At 31.0% G+C, this 13,085-nt stretch overlaps 1 protein-coding gene and 1 non-coding gene across 4 annotated transcripts; both read left to right on the top strand.

Moving 5' to 3' along the window:
* The first annotated feature begins 4,476 nt into the window (after positions 1-4,476).
* Positions 4,477-12,144, top strand: LOC101493490 (uncharacterized). Of its 3 annotated transcripts, XM_004492821.4 has the most exons (9): positions 4,481-4,957; positions 6,341-6,442; positions 8,029-8,250; positions 8,827-8,885; positions 8,982-9,073; positions 9,183-9,295; positions 9,922-9,984; positions 10,900-10,976; positions 11,690-12,144. In XM_004492821.4, exons 1-8 carry the CDS (start codon positions 4,541-4,543, stop codon positions 10,969-10,971), a joined length of 1,140 nt encoding a protein of 379 aa, XP_004492878.1. In that variant the 5' UTR covers positions 4,481-4,540; the 3' UTR covers positions 10,972-10,976; positions 11,690-12,144. The 3 variants fall into 3 exon arrangements, 2 of the variants coding, with proteins under 2 accessions (XP_073222714.1, XP_004492878.1); XM_073366613.1 differs by lacking the exon at positions 6,341-6,442 and having other exon boundaries at positions 4,477-4,957; XR_003472007.2 differs by lacking the exons at positions 10,900-10,976; positions 11,690-12,144 and having other exon boundaries at positions 4,480-4,957; positions 9,169-9,295.
* LOC113785915 (U6 spliceosomal RNA) lies at positions 10,330-10,434 on the top strand. Its single transcript, XR_003472096.1, has one exon. It is a non-coding gene; the product is annotated as a U6 spliceosomal RNA (small nuclear RNA).
* Positions 12,145-13,085: the final 941 nt, after the last annotated feature.

The raw sequence follows: 13,085 nt of genomic DNA on the forward strand, positions 1-13,085 counted from the left end.
TAATAAATCGCTAATAACTCTGAATAATAAATCGCTAATAAATCTGAATAATAAATCGCTAATAACTCTGAATAATAAATCGCTAATAAATCTGAATAATAAATCGCTAATAACTCTGAATAATAAATCGCTAATAAATCTGAATAATAAATCGCTAATAACTCTGAATAATAAATCGCTAATAAATCTGAATAATAAATCGCTAATAACTCTGAATAATAAATCGCTAATAAATCTGAATAATAAATCGCTAATAACTCTGAATAATAAATCGCTAATAAATCTGAATAATAAATCGCTAATAACTCTGAATAATAAATCGCTAATAAATCTGAATAATAAATCGCTAATAACTCTGAATAATAAATCGCTAATAAATCTGAATAATAAATCGCTAATAACTCTGAATAATAAATCGCTAATAAATCTGAATAATAAATCGCTAATAACTCTGAATAATAAATCGCTAATAAATCTGAATAATAAATCGCTAATAACTCTGAATAATAAATCGCTAATAAATCTGAATAATAAATCGCTAATAACTCTGAATAATAAATCGCTAATAAATCTGAATAATAAATCGCTAATAACTCTGAATAATAAATCGCTAATAAATCTGAATAATAAATCGCTAATAACTCTGAATAATAAATCGCTAATAAATCTGAATAATAAATCGCTAATAACTCTGAATAATAAATCGCTAATAAATCTGAATAATAAATCGCTAATAACTCTGAATAATAAATCGCTAATAAATCTGAATAATAAATCGCTAATAACTCTGAATAATAAATCGCTAATAAATCTGAATAATAAATCGCTAATAACTCTGAATAATAAATCGCTAATAAATCTGAATAATAAATCGCTAATAACTCTGAATAATAAATCGCTAATAAATCTGAATAATAAATCGCTAATAACTCTGAATAATAAATCGCTAATAAATCTGAATAATAAATCGCTAATAACTCTGAATAATAAATCGCTAATAAATCTGAATAATAAATCGCTAATAACTCTGAATAATAAATCGCTAATAAATCTGAATAATAAATCGCTAATAACTCTGAATAATAAATCGCTAAGATGCCAAACAAGAAAGTTATCTTCTAAATAACTGTACGTTGACATTTTATTTTCTGTTTGAAAATGTAGGGTTTATAGATTGTTTTGTTGTATTAATATTTTGCAGCAAGTTACTCTAACTGGTGATATTGTTGTGCAGTTGAAAGAGCTAAGACAATGTCATATAGAGTTTAAAATAGAAAGTAAATTGATTTTGCATGTCTGAGTTTGAAAGGTACTTTTGTGTTTTCTTACAACTCCTTATAGATTTCCTTACAAAAGATTTCATTGAAACATAGATGTTATGAATGTTCCTTCTCTTAACTTTCCATCTTTTTCTCCTAAGATTTCATTACATCACAGACAAAGGAGAATACAAAATATACTGAGAAACTGCTATTTTTTTTCAATTCCACTGTTATTTTTTTTCTTCTAATTTGCATTATGTGTGCAGAAACTACTGAAATCACTAGGAAATCCTTATGGTGCAGCAATATTCCTTTGATTACTGTCATTTTAATAAGGTTGATTAAGATGTAATTTATGTAATTTATACTTGAGAATTTTAATTTGTATTGGTTGTGTGAATGTAATTTGTATTGATCATGTGAATGTGAATTTGTGATTTAATATTTGGCTTAGATTTTGTGGCCAATGTGAATGCAATGTCTTGAGAACAATAATACAATAAATCTTTGATTGGATTATATTTTGATTAATATTGTAATAAAAAATTGTGATATAAAAAAATTGAATTTATAAAACAAAAATTGAAGTTATAAAACAAATATGAGTCTGATTGGCAGGTTGGACCATTTATTTTAATGGGCCAGAGTTGTCTTAAATATAACAAACTCTATCGGGTCAAATTATTTTTTATGGTTAGGTCACATTATTTAACTTTTTTTAAAAATGAAAAAGAAAGGCCCAACAAAGTCCAGAAGTCTAACCCGTTTTGACCCACCCGTTCACAACCGTCACCCAATGGCCCGAACCCGACTGGCCCGAAATAAAAAATGGACGAAATTGGGCCCATTAGTACCACCCGAGGATTCAATCGGGTTTAGGTTTTTGACCCGAATCCGACCCTATCCGACCCATGTCCACCCCTAGACAGGGCCACCTTGAATATTCCAGAATTATAAATTTTTTTTATAAAAAAACAATGTTGTACCTTTTAAAGGTTTGATTTTAAAAAGTTAAACGTATAAGTTTTAAGATGAAGTTTATATATTTAATATTTTAAAATGTGTATTTAATTTAAGATAATATTTATTTTTATAATTTTTTAATCATTTCATTTGTAATGGAAGTCAAGGAAGATCGATAAAAAAATTATTTTGGTTATTTAAATTTAGAAATTCATCTTCTTAATTTTGTTGATAATTTGAATCTAATTATTTAATTTAATTAATATTTCTATTTTGTATAATCTTATTATATTAAGTTATAGTTCAACTAATATAGTTATTATGTTTCACGTTCGAACTCGGAATCCCGCAATATGCATGAATTTTTAGTAGTATTTATTATTTCTTCTATAAACAAAAAGATCATATTAGATTAAGTGTCTTCAATCTAACTCACTTTGTAATAAAAGTTGTTTTTTGGAAGAATTAGTATTTTAATTAAAAAAAATTATTATAAAAAATATTTTTATTTTAATCCCTATAAAATTTACTAGTAAAAATACACATTTGGTCTTTTAGGTTTAGCCTAATTTGTGTCTATGCCTTTTGAATTTATGTTTTCTTGATTTGATCATTTAAATTATATTCAGATTGCACTATTAACATTTATTTTATATTAAATTACATACGTGGTCGTTTGTGTTTGACAATTTTCTCAAATTTTTGTCATGAAGTGTTAAGATCAAACATTCACTTAATTGTCGAAGTTACTTTGCTAGTGGAGGAAGTTAATAATATCGATTATATAGATAAATTTTTATTACCAAGGTTATAAGGTTATACATATGCCAAACGATTGTAAAGAAAATTAAGAAATATTGTCAGTTTATAAGATTTTATGAATGTTTTCAGAATAATTAGTATGATATGCCTATTGTTGTATCATTTGGTGAATTGTTAATAATCAACGGTTGAGGAGACTTTGAGGTATATCGGTAGAAAGTTTTACGTAAAGTTGAAATACATATTGTTGGGTGGTAGATGACTTCGCTACCTGTGTCAACTTGAAGTTAGTGAATCCATGTTTTATAGTTAGTTGTAATTAGGCCTCATTTCCTTATATGTTGGTTACATAGTTGGGTTATTAAGCTACATGTAATTTACGTGTTGATTGTTAACTGTGTTGTTATGATGTAAGGGTGGACATATGTTCGATTTCGGACGGACTCGATTGAAAATAGCGATTTCGAAGAAAACCACGAATGATAATTTAGGACCATATTCGACCGTTTGAGGCGACATATGTGGAAGGTGACAACAAGTCTTACGATTAACACAGTCTTGCTATACAACGAGATTAACACAGTCTTGCAATACAACGACTTTTACGCTTAATTTGATATTTTATGAGATAATAAAAATGTGTATTTTATAATTAAGGAGCAAAGTTTTTATATTTTGCAAAATTTTCGACTATTTTTCATATTAATTCTATAATGACGAATAAAGAGTTTTTTATAGTTTAACAAAATTAACTAACTCGACCAAATCTGAGTCACCCAAATAAGTCAATTAAGTACACGAACGAGTTATAATGAGTCATACTAGTTGCATGAGCTTGCACACATGGGTATATACAGATTTGGGCGACCGAGTGCAGGTGAGAAAAACAGACTCACATGTACCTTAACCCCAATCTTTTCACTTAAAACTACGTGTTTATAAAAACTCAATTTTTTAAGGTGAATCTCACAGTCTCACTTAGTTATCTCACCACTAGTACGATAAATATGTTGTTTGATAAACGAAACTACTCAAACATTGATAAAAAATATTAAAAATCTAATTTTTATTTAAAAAATAAAATTGAAAATAAAATCAACAAATAATTAAATAAAATTCATCATCTTAAAAAAAATAAAAAAAACTCATCACTCGAACCAATCTATCTACATGAATCGAAACCTACCAAACCAAAATTGACCTAAACCAAAACAAATATCAATCAAAATTAAATTTACAAATTATAGACTCAATTTTAAATGTCAAAGTGGTTCTAGAAACCACCAAAATCTTCCTGATAATGAAGACCTAGAATTTTATAGAACACCCAATCAAAATGACTATATGAATCACATAAAGTACATCACAACAAAACATTTTTTATGGACTAAAAGAAAAAAGGTGAATATTTTATATAAACAATTTTTAAATAAAAAATAAATTAAAAAAATACAAGTAATAAATGGCATTTTGGTAGTTTGGCACTAATAAAACCCTATATTACTTCTCCTGCAAATCCACTAGGTCTTTCTTTCTCCAAATCAAAACCAGCAATGTCACAGCAAGGTCAAATTCCGATAAATCCCACGATTCCTCAGCAGAACCCAATGCCACCAATTCCCATGCAGGTTCAAATGCACATGCAGATGCCCAACATGTCCATGCCTTATCCGATGCACATGTCCATGCATATGCACATGCCATTCCACATGCCACCCCAGGATCCACACTCCACCCAAGACCCCACCAGAAACCCCGCACACGGGAAGCGCCGCCGAGAAGAAGAGGATCTAGCCACCGCCGCGTCGGCAGAGCTATCAACGGCCAAACGTGCGAAGGGACAAGACGTAATATTCAGGATCGTTGTGCCATCGCGGCAGATCGGAAAGGTTATCGGAAAAGAAGGTTGCCGCATACAGAAGATTCGTGAAGAGACCAGAGCTAATATCAAAATCGCTGACGCTATCGCTGTAAGTTATTTATTTTTCTTTGGTGGAATCTGTTTGGTAGTTGAGAAAGCTGGAGAAGAAAATTAGGGTTTGTTTTTGGGTTTTTGTTTCTTGTTTCTTGTTTGTGCCACTAATCTTTTGTGTTCACTCGTGTTTGGGGTTTATGAGGAATTAGTTTGATTGTTTTATGTTTGTGGCGGCTGTTTGGCAACTGATAAATGGAGTGAAAAAATGATTAGGATACTTAGTTTTTTTAATGAATTAATTCCGTGTTAGAATTTGTGTTTGTATGTAATCTGGGTTTTGGGGCTTGTTAGAGGAGTTGCATCTACGGCTCACTGGCAGACACCGGCAGTTGACCCTGACCCTGCTAATAATTTGAGAGAATGGCAGTGATTGAGTGTATTAGTGTCGTCGTCATGTCATTGTCTGGTACCAGACACATCTTCAATTTGAAGTGTCATTGCTTCATAAAGTTGATTTATGTTCTCCTTAGCTGATAAACTGCCTGATAAATAAACTCCGGGATTGATAATTTGAAAAAATGGAAGTGATTGAGTGTAATTTATGTTATCCTTAGCTGCTAAACTGCCCAAGAAATAAACTTGGGGATTTGGTGCAAGTTACCAGTTTCTACTATGCAATCAATTATATACTTTCTTCTGTGAAACCCCAATTCGTTTCTATGCCTTGTATCTTTCTAGTGTCCGATCTGAGTTTAACTTGACAGTTGATAGTTAGAACTATTTATATACTATAGTCTTCCTTTCTTTAGCCCAGTTTACTTGGTCCACCCCCAAGTCTCTGATTTTTATTAAGAGCCTTCATCTTATCTCTTCTAATTTTGCTTCCCTCCATCTAGGAACAATTAGTGCTTCCGGTTCGCCTTTTGGTCTTCTATGCTACATTGTTGTGAGATAAACTCATGAAATGGGGTGGGAACTTTTCATGTGAGGCATATTCAGAAATGTGTATGGCTGCTGTTCCTATGGGAAATTGGAGTGTTTGTTGACCCGCTAGACTTGAATTGTGAATAATTTGGATCAGAGGGTATATTACCTTACAGTTTGATTAGGTTCAGTCTTTTTGTCAGGGTTTGACTCTTGGTCTTGCTTTAATGACATGACCTGTTCTTTGATAATATCTCCATACTGTGAAAACACACAGAAATACCCTGATTTCCTTTGTGTTTTTGATCCATTATGTTCTTGCATTGTCACTTCCACAATTCCACGCTCTTAAAGGCCTGTATTTTCATTTAGCGTAGTTTCACTTCATAGGGTATGATTTATTCATTTAGTGCAGTTTCACGTCCTAATATGCCCGTATTTTCTTATGCATGTATGTATTATTCCATCTAATTAGTGTTTACTGAATCCAATATCATGTTTTCCTTATTGGCAGAGACATGAAGAGCGTGTTATCATTATTAGTTGTAAAGACAATGATGAAATGGTTACTGATGCAGAGAAAGCTCTATATCAGATAGCCAATTTAATTTTAAAGGTATGATTGATATGATGGATGGTTTTCACCTTTAACTTTCATTCTTTCAGTAATATGCATAAGTATACACGGTCTTTGAAGATTGTTGTGACTTTTGAATTGCTGACTGTGTCATTATATCCCTTTATGATTTATGCTGAAACCCTCGACACAATATACTTCATTTATTTTTAAAATAAAATGATACAATTTGTGGTCCTTCTTCTGGCTTTAAAACCTCACAAGCACTAATGCTCGCTCTTTACTGTGTTTCTGCCCTTATGTATCCATCTATTTTGAAAAATTAAGTGGGCAAATGTTTAGTCATGAGTTGAAATGTATAACAATGTTAGTAAGTATCCTTGAAAAATGCACCAACATTTTATAGAATAAAGATTAAACTCTAAAAGTACTATTGTTTGGAAATGAATTCACATTATTTAATATTTTTTATTTTAATGTTAAATCTATTTTTTGTACCTATATATATGCATATAATTTGAATGTGAATACTTTCCCATAACTACTACAAGTCTATCCCAAGGATCAACTTTGAGTCCTTATCTTTTTTATCTTGATTTAAGATATGCTTGTAGAACATATCCAAGAGTAATCGTCAAAAACCTTGTTACTTTGTTTTTGTATAAGATAGATTCATAGTTGGAGAGACCAGAGAAAAAATAAATGGAAAGTTAGAGCTGTTAAGACAAGCCTTAGAAGCACACCATTTCATTTAAGTAGACATAAATGAAGTATATGGAAAGTTAGTTTAGTCAGGTACATAAAGCACACAATAGATAAGTCTTATTATTTAAGTATCTTGGATATATCATACAAAATGACGAAGAGATAAACAGAGATATCAACCATTTAATCCCAGCCTGAATGTTGATGGTAAAGGGTCAACAAGAAAATAAGTTTAGTATTGGAGTGATGGGAATTGTAACACAAGACTAGGGCAAGACATGATTAATAATGAGAGCATTAGAGGAAAACCTATTATTGACTTTAGGTGGTTTGTATTGTGTGGAAAAGAGCCATAGAAGCATTGGTAAGATGGATAGACCCAACGGTGGATAGTCCATTAGTTAGAAGCAGAGGGAGGCCAAAGAAAACTATTGGTCCAATCAGTAAGAGAGATTCAAGTATAAAGATAAAAGATCTATCTTCAAGCATTTCATGATATAAGATATTATAGTGTTGTTTGATCTGTGTAGCCGGTCACACATTGTGGAAAAAGGTTTTGGTAGTTGTTTATCTTATAAATTTATGTGCCCCTATATATAGTCTTTTGTTGGATACAATACATGTCAATGTATTTATGCATCACAGATAAAAATATTTTTTTATGCCCAATCATTTAATTCATTTTTGTGGACCTAATCAGTTTTATGCTTGTAACCTGATAAGAGGTCTTGAGCTACTAATTAATTTTCTTGTAATTCTGACAGGCTCGGGGTTTCTTTTGGTTTTTGTGTGGCCCACTTATCCACTATTTTAAGAGATCATAGTGCATTATAGTTAATAATCATGTCATTCTGTTTGGTGTCACCTGTGTTTATTGCTGTTATTGTGATGAATTAATAAAGCTATGCTCTTTGTAACAGGAAGATGATAGTAGTCTTGATACATCAAAAGTTACTGCAGGACACGTGGCTGCCAATACAATAAGACTTCTGATTGCTGGGTCCCAGGCTGGTGGATTGATCGGGATGTCAGGTCAAAACATTGAGAAATTACGGAATTCTTCTGGTGCCATGATCACCGTTCTTGCACCGAGTCAGTTGCCTTTATGTGCTTCTGCCCATGAATCTGATCGAGTAGTACAGGTGGGATGTATAAAGCCATGTTCACAAGGCATAATTTTACAACAACATTAATGGGTTATACAAGATAGATAGACCAGCAAAATAACAATGTTCATGTTGTTAGTCTTTTTACAGTTTTGCTGAAATTAATGTTTGCATCAAAGTGTTGAATGATACATACCCTTCAAGATATTAAGTATTAGTACGTCCATGTTCAAATCTTGCTATATAATCTTTTAAAGGCATGACCATTCTCTATCTAGTTCAATTTCTTTTTGAAGAGTTCTATCCAGTTCAATTAAATTTAAATTTTCAATGCTATTTATGAAACAGGCCATACCATTCTGCTATTAATTCTGAAGACAATTCCCCTCATTTCTTCATAACTAAGCTGCTAAAATTACTAAATTTTAATACTTTTTGTTGGTAAATCATCTGATCAGCAAAGTTTGCACATAATATGCTATGTACACCAAGCAAGTATTACAAAGATGATTTGGGGATTCAAATTAGATATTTGCTCTATGCTTTGCTCTTCCATTCTTGCTGTGATGTTGTTTTCCTGCGGATTTTGACTATCATTCTTGTTGAATTTAGTTATCAGGGGATGTTCCTACAGTAATGAAGGCTTTGGAGGAGATAGGTTGCCAGTTAAGGTCTGTTAGTGAAGTTCTGTAACCTTGTTCAACTCCACTTTTTAAATTTAGTGTACCATTTTGTCTAACCTATTTATCAACTCAAATTTTGTTTAGGGAAAATCCTCCAAGACAAGTGATTTCAATCAGCCCAACATATAATTATGCTGCAGTTCGACCATCCCAACCATATCTTGACCCAAATTCAGGTTATTTAATGTTTTCTATATCAGAACAGCTTTTAGCTGCCATTTAGCAGTTATATCAGGTTTTGAATATTGTCTTACAATCACTTCATCTCTAGGACCAATCTTGCAGTTGATTATGTTACATTTGAGATGCTGATTTCGGAAACAATGGTTGGTGGGTTGATCGGCAGATGTGGCTCAAACATATCAAGGATCAGAAATGAGTCTGGAGCAATGATCAAGGTTAGTCTTCTGATTACTTCTTCATGTTGAAGTATAACCATATTTCAAATATGTGAGAATCAATAAGAAAGTCATTATCCTTCAGAATTTTGTTCCACCCTGTTGGATTCATGTTCAATTGTCACTTTTCATGTAAGCGCAAAGTTTCTGCATAGAGAAACGGCACCCTTGGATTTCAAAGTCGTGTATGAAACCATGTCAAGATTTGTGATCACAAAACATAGGCAAACACCCCAATACTAGTGCTGGTCCTGTATTTGTTTTTACCTACCTTATGGGTTAGAGACAAGGTTTTTGGATCTCACATCAACTTTCCGGTGCTTACCTAGGTTACAAAATATCAATTGAAAGAATTATGTATTACTTAACTTAAATGTAGTGTTATAAAGTCCTTGATTTTCTTACTAGATTTAACTTATGATTAAACAGCATATAGAACAATTGATTACTTGATTTTCTTTCAGCTCTAGGAAAATTGATAAATCAACTCAGTTTTTTTTTTGGGATAAGGAGTTTGTGCAGTTCCATTATGTAAAATAAATTAACGTTCTTCAATTTTTTCTTCTTAAATTTCCAAGATTGCTTTTAAACTGATTAATCTCTTCACCAATTGGAAAATGGTGCAGGTGTATGGCGGAAAAGGTGAACAGAAGCATAGGCAAATTCAATTTGGTGGTAGCGCCCAACAGGTGATTTTGTTTAATCATAGATTTTTACCTTTTCAATTTTTCTAAAAGAAGAAACAGTTTTGATGTTTGAGACATCTTTTGTTTTAATTTTTATCATTTTTTTCTAAGCCAGTTGTTCATTATTGTTATAATTGTGGCTGTTTTATTTTATTTGTCTTTTTGTCTGAGAGTTGTTATCGGTCACAGCTAGTGGAAATGCAACTCAAAATGCAGAAAGTTTGCTAGTACCTGTTCCCCTGAGCTGTTTCGTCCTAAAAAATTGAATGTCTATTTTGGAGAATAGTCATCCGTTGATTATAATTAATTGTATAGTTAACGGTATACATTCATTGAGCTTTATGATTCTATATTTCTAGTTCTTATGTCAATGAATTTGAACGATATAGAGAAGACTAGCATGGCCCCTGCGCAAAGATGACATGCACAAATTGAGAAATGGTCCAATTTATTTATTTAAAAAATGAAATCTAGATTGTTGATTTTTTTTTTTGAGTAAAAGAAGAGAGGGAGATGAACTGGGGACTGGGGGATCGATCCCTGACCTCCCAACTCAATTGCTTCCACCTATAGGAGTCTCATACAACAAGAACTAAGTAGTATCCCATAAGGTGTGCCTAAATGGATCAAACAACATCATATAATCTATTACAGGCTCTGTCGACAGATATACCATATTTATCCATATATCTTTTCATTGTTTAGATCCATTGGATTACTTCCGACTTATCTGTCCACCTTTACAGTGCTTCTATGAGAGAGGCGCTTTTCAGCTCAGATAAAAATGCTTATTTAATTTATTTTCTAAATCATGGGCAAAATTCTATGTCGTCCTCTTTTTACCATTGTTCGCTGGTTTTGATCTGTTGGAATACCTCTACTCATACTTTTTTTGTTGAAACTTGAATTTTTTACCAGGTAGCGTTGGCAAAACAGAGAGTTGATGAATATATATACTCTCAGTTGATACAACAATCTGGTACCGAATAATCAGAGTAAGTATTTATATAAGAATTTGGTAAATTCAATTTTTTTTAGTGAACATGAAACATTGTAACAACAAAGATTCTTTACTTTACGTAGAAACTTTTAATTGCATTTTTAAATGTGACATTTTATGGCTTTTGATAATGTAAAATTGTTTGCCTCTGCATTAAAATTGAATCGTTATTTTAAATGATTTGCTATAGATGGGTTAGGTCGGGATTTAATGAATTTGAAATGAAGTATTCTTGCCTTTACATTTTTGTGCTCCTAACCGAACTGATAGTAAACTGTAAAGAAGGTTATAGCTTGAGTTTTCTAATTGTCTTTACTAGACAAACCATGATAGATATTGAAGAGGCACCAGCCAAACCTTTATTTGTTTCTTATGAGTATGAGTATTGCTCCTTGATTTTGTTTTTGTTTTGATGTTGGCCTTGTATGTTTTTTCATTTTAATTTTGGTTTCTCAGACTAATACCTTAATATGTAGATATTTTAGGGATTTGTTCTTCATATAAAATAGATACGAATTCTTCAACAAAATATAAATAAGCCAGTATAAGGATAATATTATAACAGTAGAGCTCAAAGTTAAAGTGAATAAATTATATGAAGGAACTTAACTGTGTGGACTAAGATCATATTGAAACCAATTTATATGCTTTCCCAGTAAACACTGGTTGTGCTTTGTTCTAAAATTAATAGATTTTTGGTCTATTCAGTTTCCAGAGATGACAAACCTGGAAAGCCAAAATCTCTAGCCTTGTCTGCTAAACATCTGCTGTGAATCTAATCCAGCTCAGCTGCTTCACTTGATGGGGACTTATTTGTTGTTAGTAGATGTTGATTGTGTATGTTGAAATAGATGTGGATAGTGTTTTTTTTTTAAATATTACATTAGGGGATTCATTTGCTGATATGATGCGAAAGCTTCTTTCAGCTTGTACGACATCAACTGTTTTAAATATAGTTGAGGGTACACTCATATTTGTTGGCTCTAAAGAATCCAGATGCTTAGGCATGTTGAACGTTGATTAGATGTTGGTATAACATAGCTATGGCGATTTTCGGGTATTAAACCACAAATGTCATGTTTCAAATTATGAAATCATGTCAGTGTGACCTAATCCAACCATTCATTATCTATTGTACTTTATACATGTTTCTTTATTCTTAATAGGGGTTATGATTCATATACTTTTACTTATAAATATTTTTGAAAATTTATTTCAATAATATTTATAAATATCAAATTGTATTTTGAATTTTGATTTATAAATATCAAGTTGTATTTTGAATACTTTGTCAATGAAATACTACTTTATACATAAATTTAATGATGTGTTGCCATGATTATAAACTAAAAAAATGTTGTGCAAGTTCATACATTGATAGAAATAATGTTGTGCAAGTACAACTCAAATTATAGTTGCATGGATATTTCATATCATAGATTTGAACTTAAAACACCTCTCTTCATATTTATAATGTGTGAATTTTTTTTTTTATAATATATAGACTTATCTGAGATATTCATTACCTTCAATATAATCACTCTTTAAAAAATTACATCTCACAATACTCTAACACAAGAGTATAAGAAAAAAAATTATATATAAATTAAAAGCGTTTTTGAATGGTGCAATTTGTAATAAAGAATTGGAGATATATATGTAACATTGATTTCTCTCTTGTTTTACAAAATTAAATAATGTAAGAACTATTTTAACATATATAATTTCACTCAATTTGAACACATTGGTGAATGGTGAGTTAGTTAGATTCTAGGAGCTATTAATATTTATTTTAACCAATTCTGGTTAATGTTTGTAGGTGAGCGTAAATACTCATCACTTCATTGTAGTTGTATCAAATTTTCCATAATTTTTTTGTACAATCCATAAAATATAAGATGACGAATTTTCTGATATGATTTACTTTATATACATTATTAGTATAAAATATTATCAATCAATTAGAATTGTTGGATTAATAGAGATATTTGATTTATATTAAAATTACCTTTAAAAGTCATTTCTACTAATGATTGTGATGTAGTGATATGACAATTTTTTCTCTTCGTATATCTCTATTTCTATATATAATGGAGGCATGAAA

This window comes from Cicer arietinum, chromosome 3 (assembly GCF_000331145.2).
Source record: "Cicer arietinum cultivar CDC Frontier isolate Library 1 chromosome 3, Cicar.CDCFrontier_v2.0, whole genome shotgun sequence".
Lineage (NCBI taxonomy): Eukaryota > Viridiplantae > Streptophyta > Magnoliopsida > Fabales > Fabaceae > Cicer > Cicer arietinum.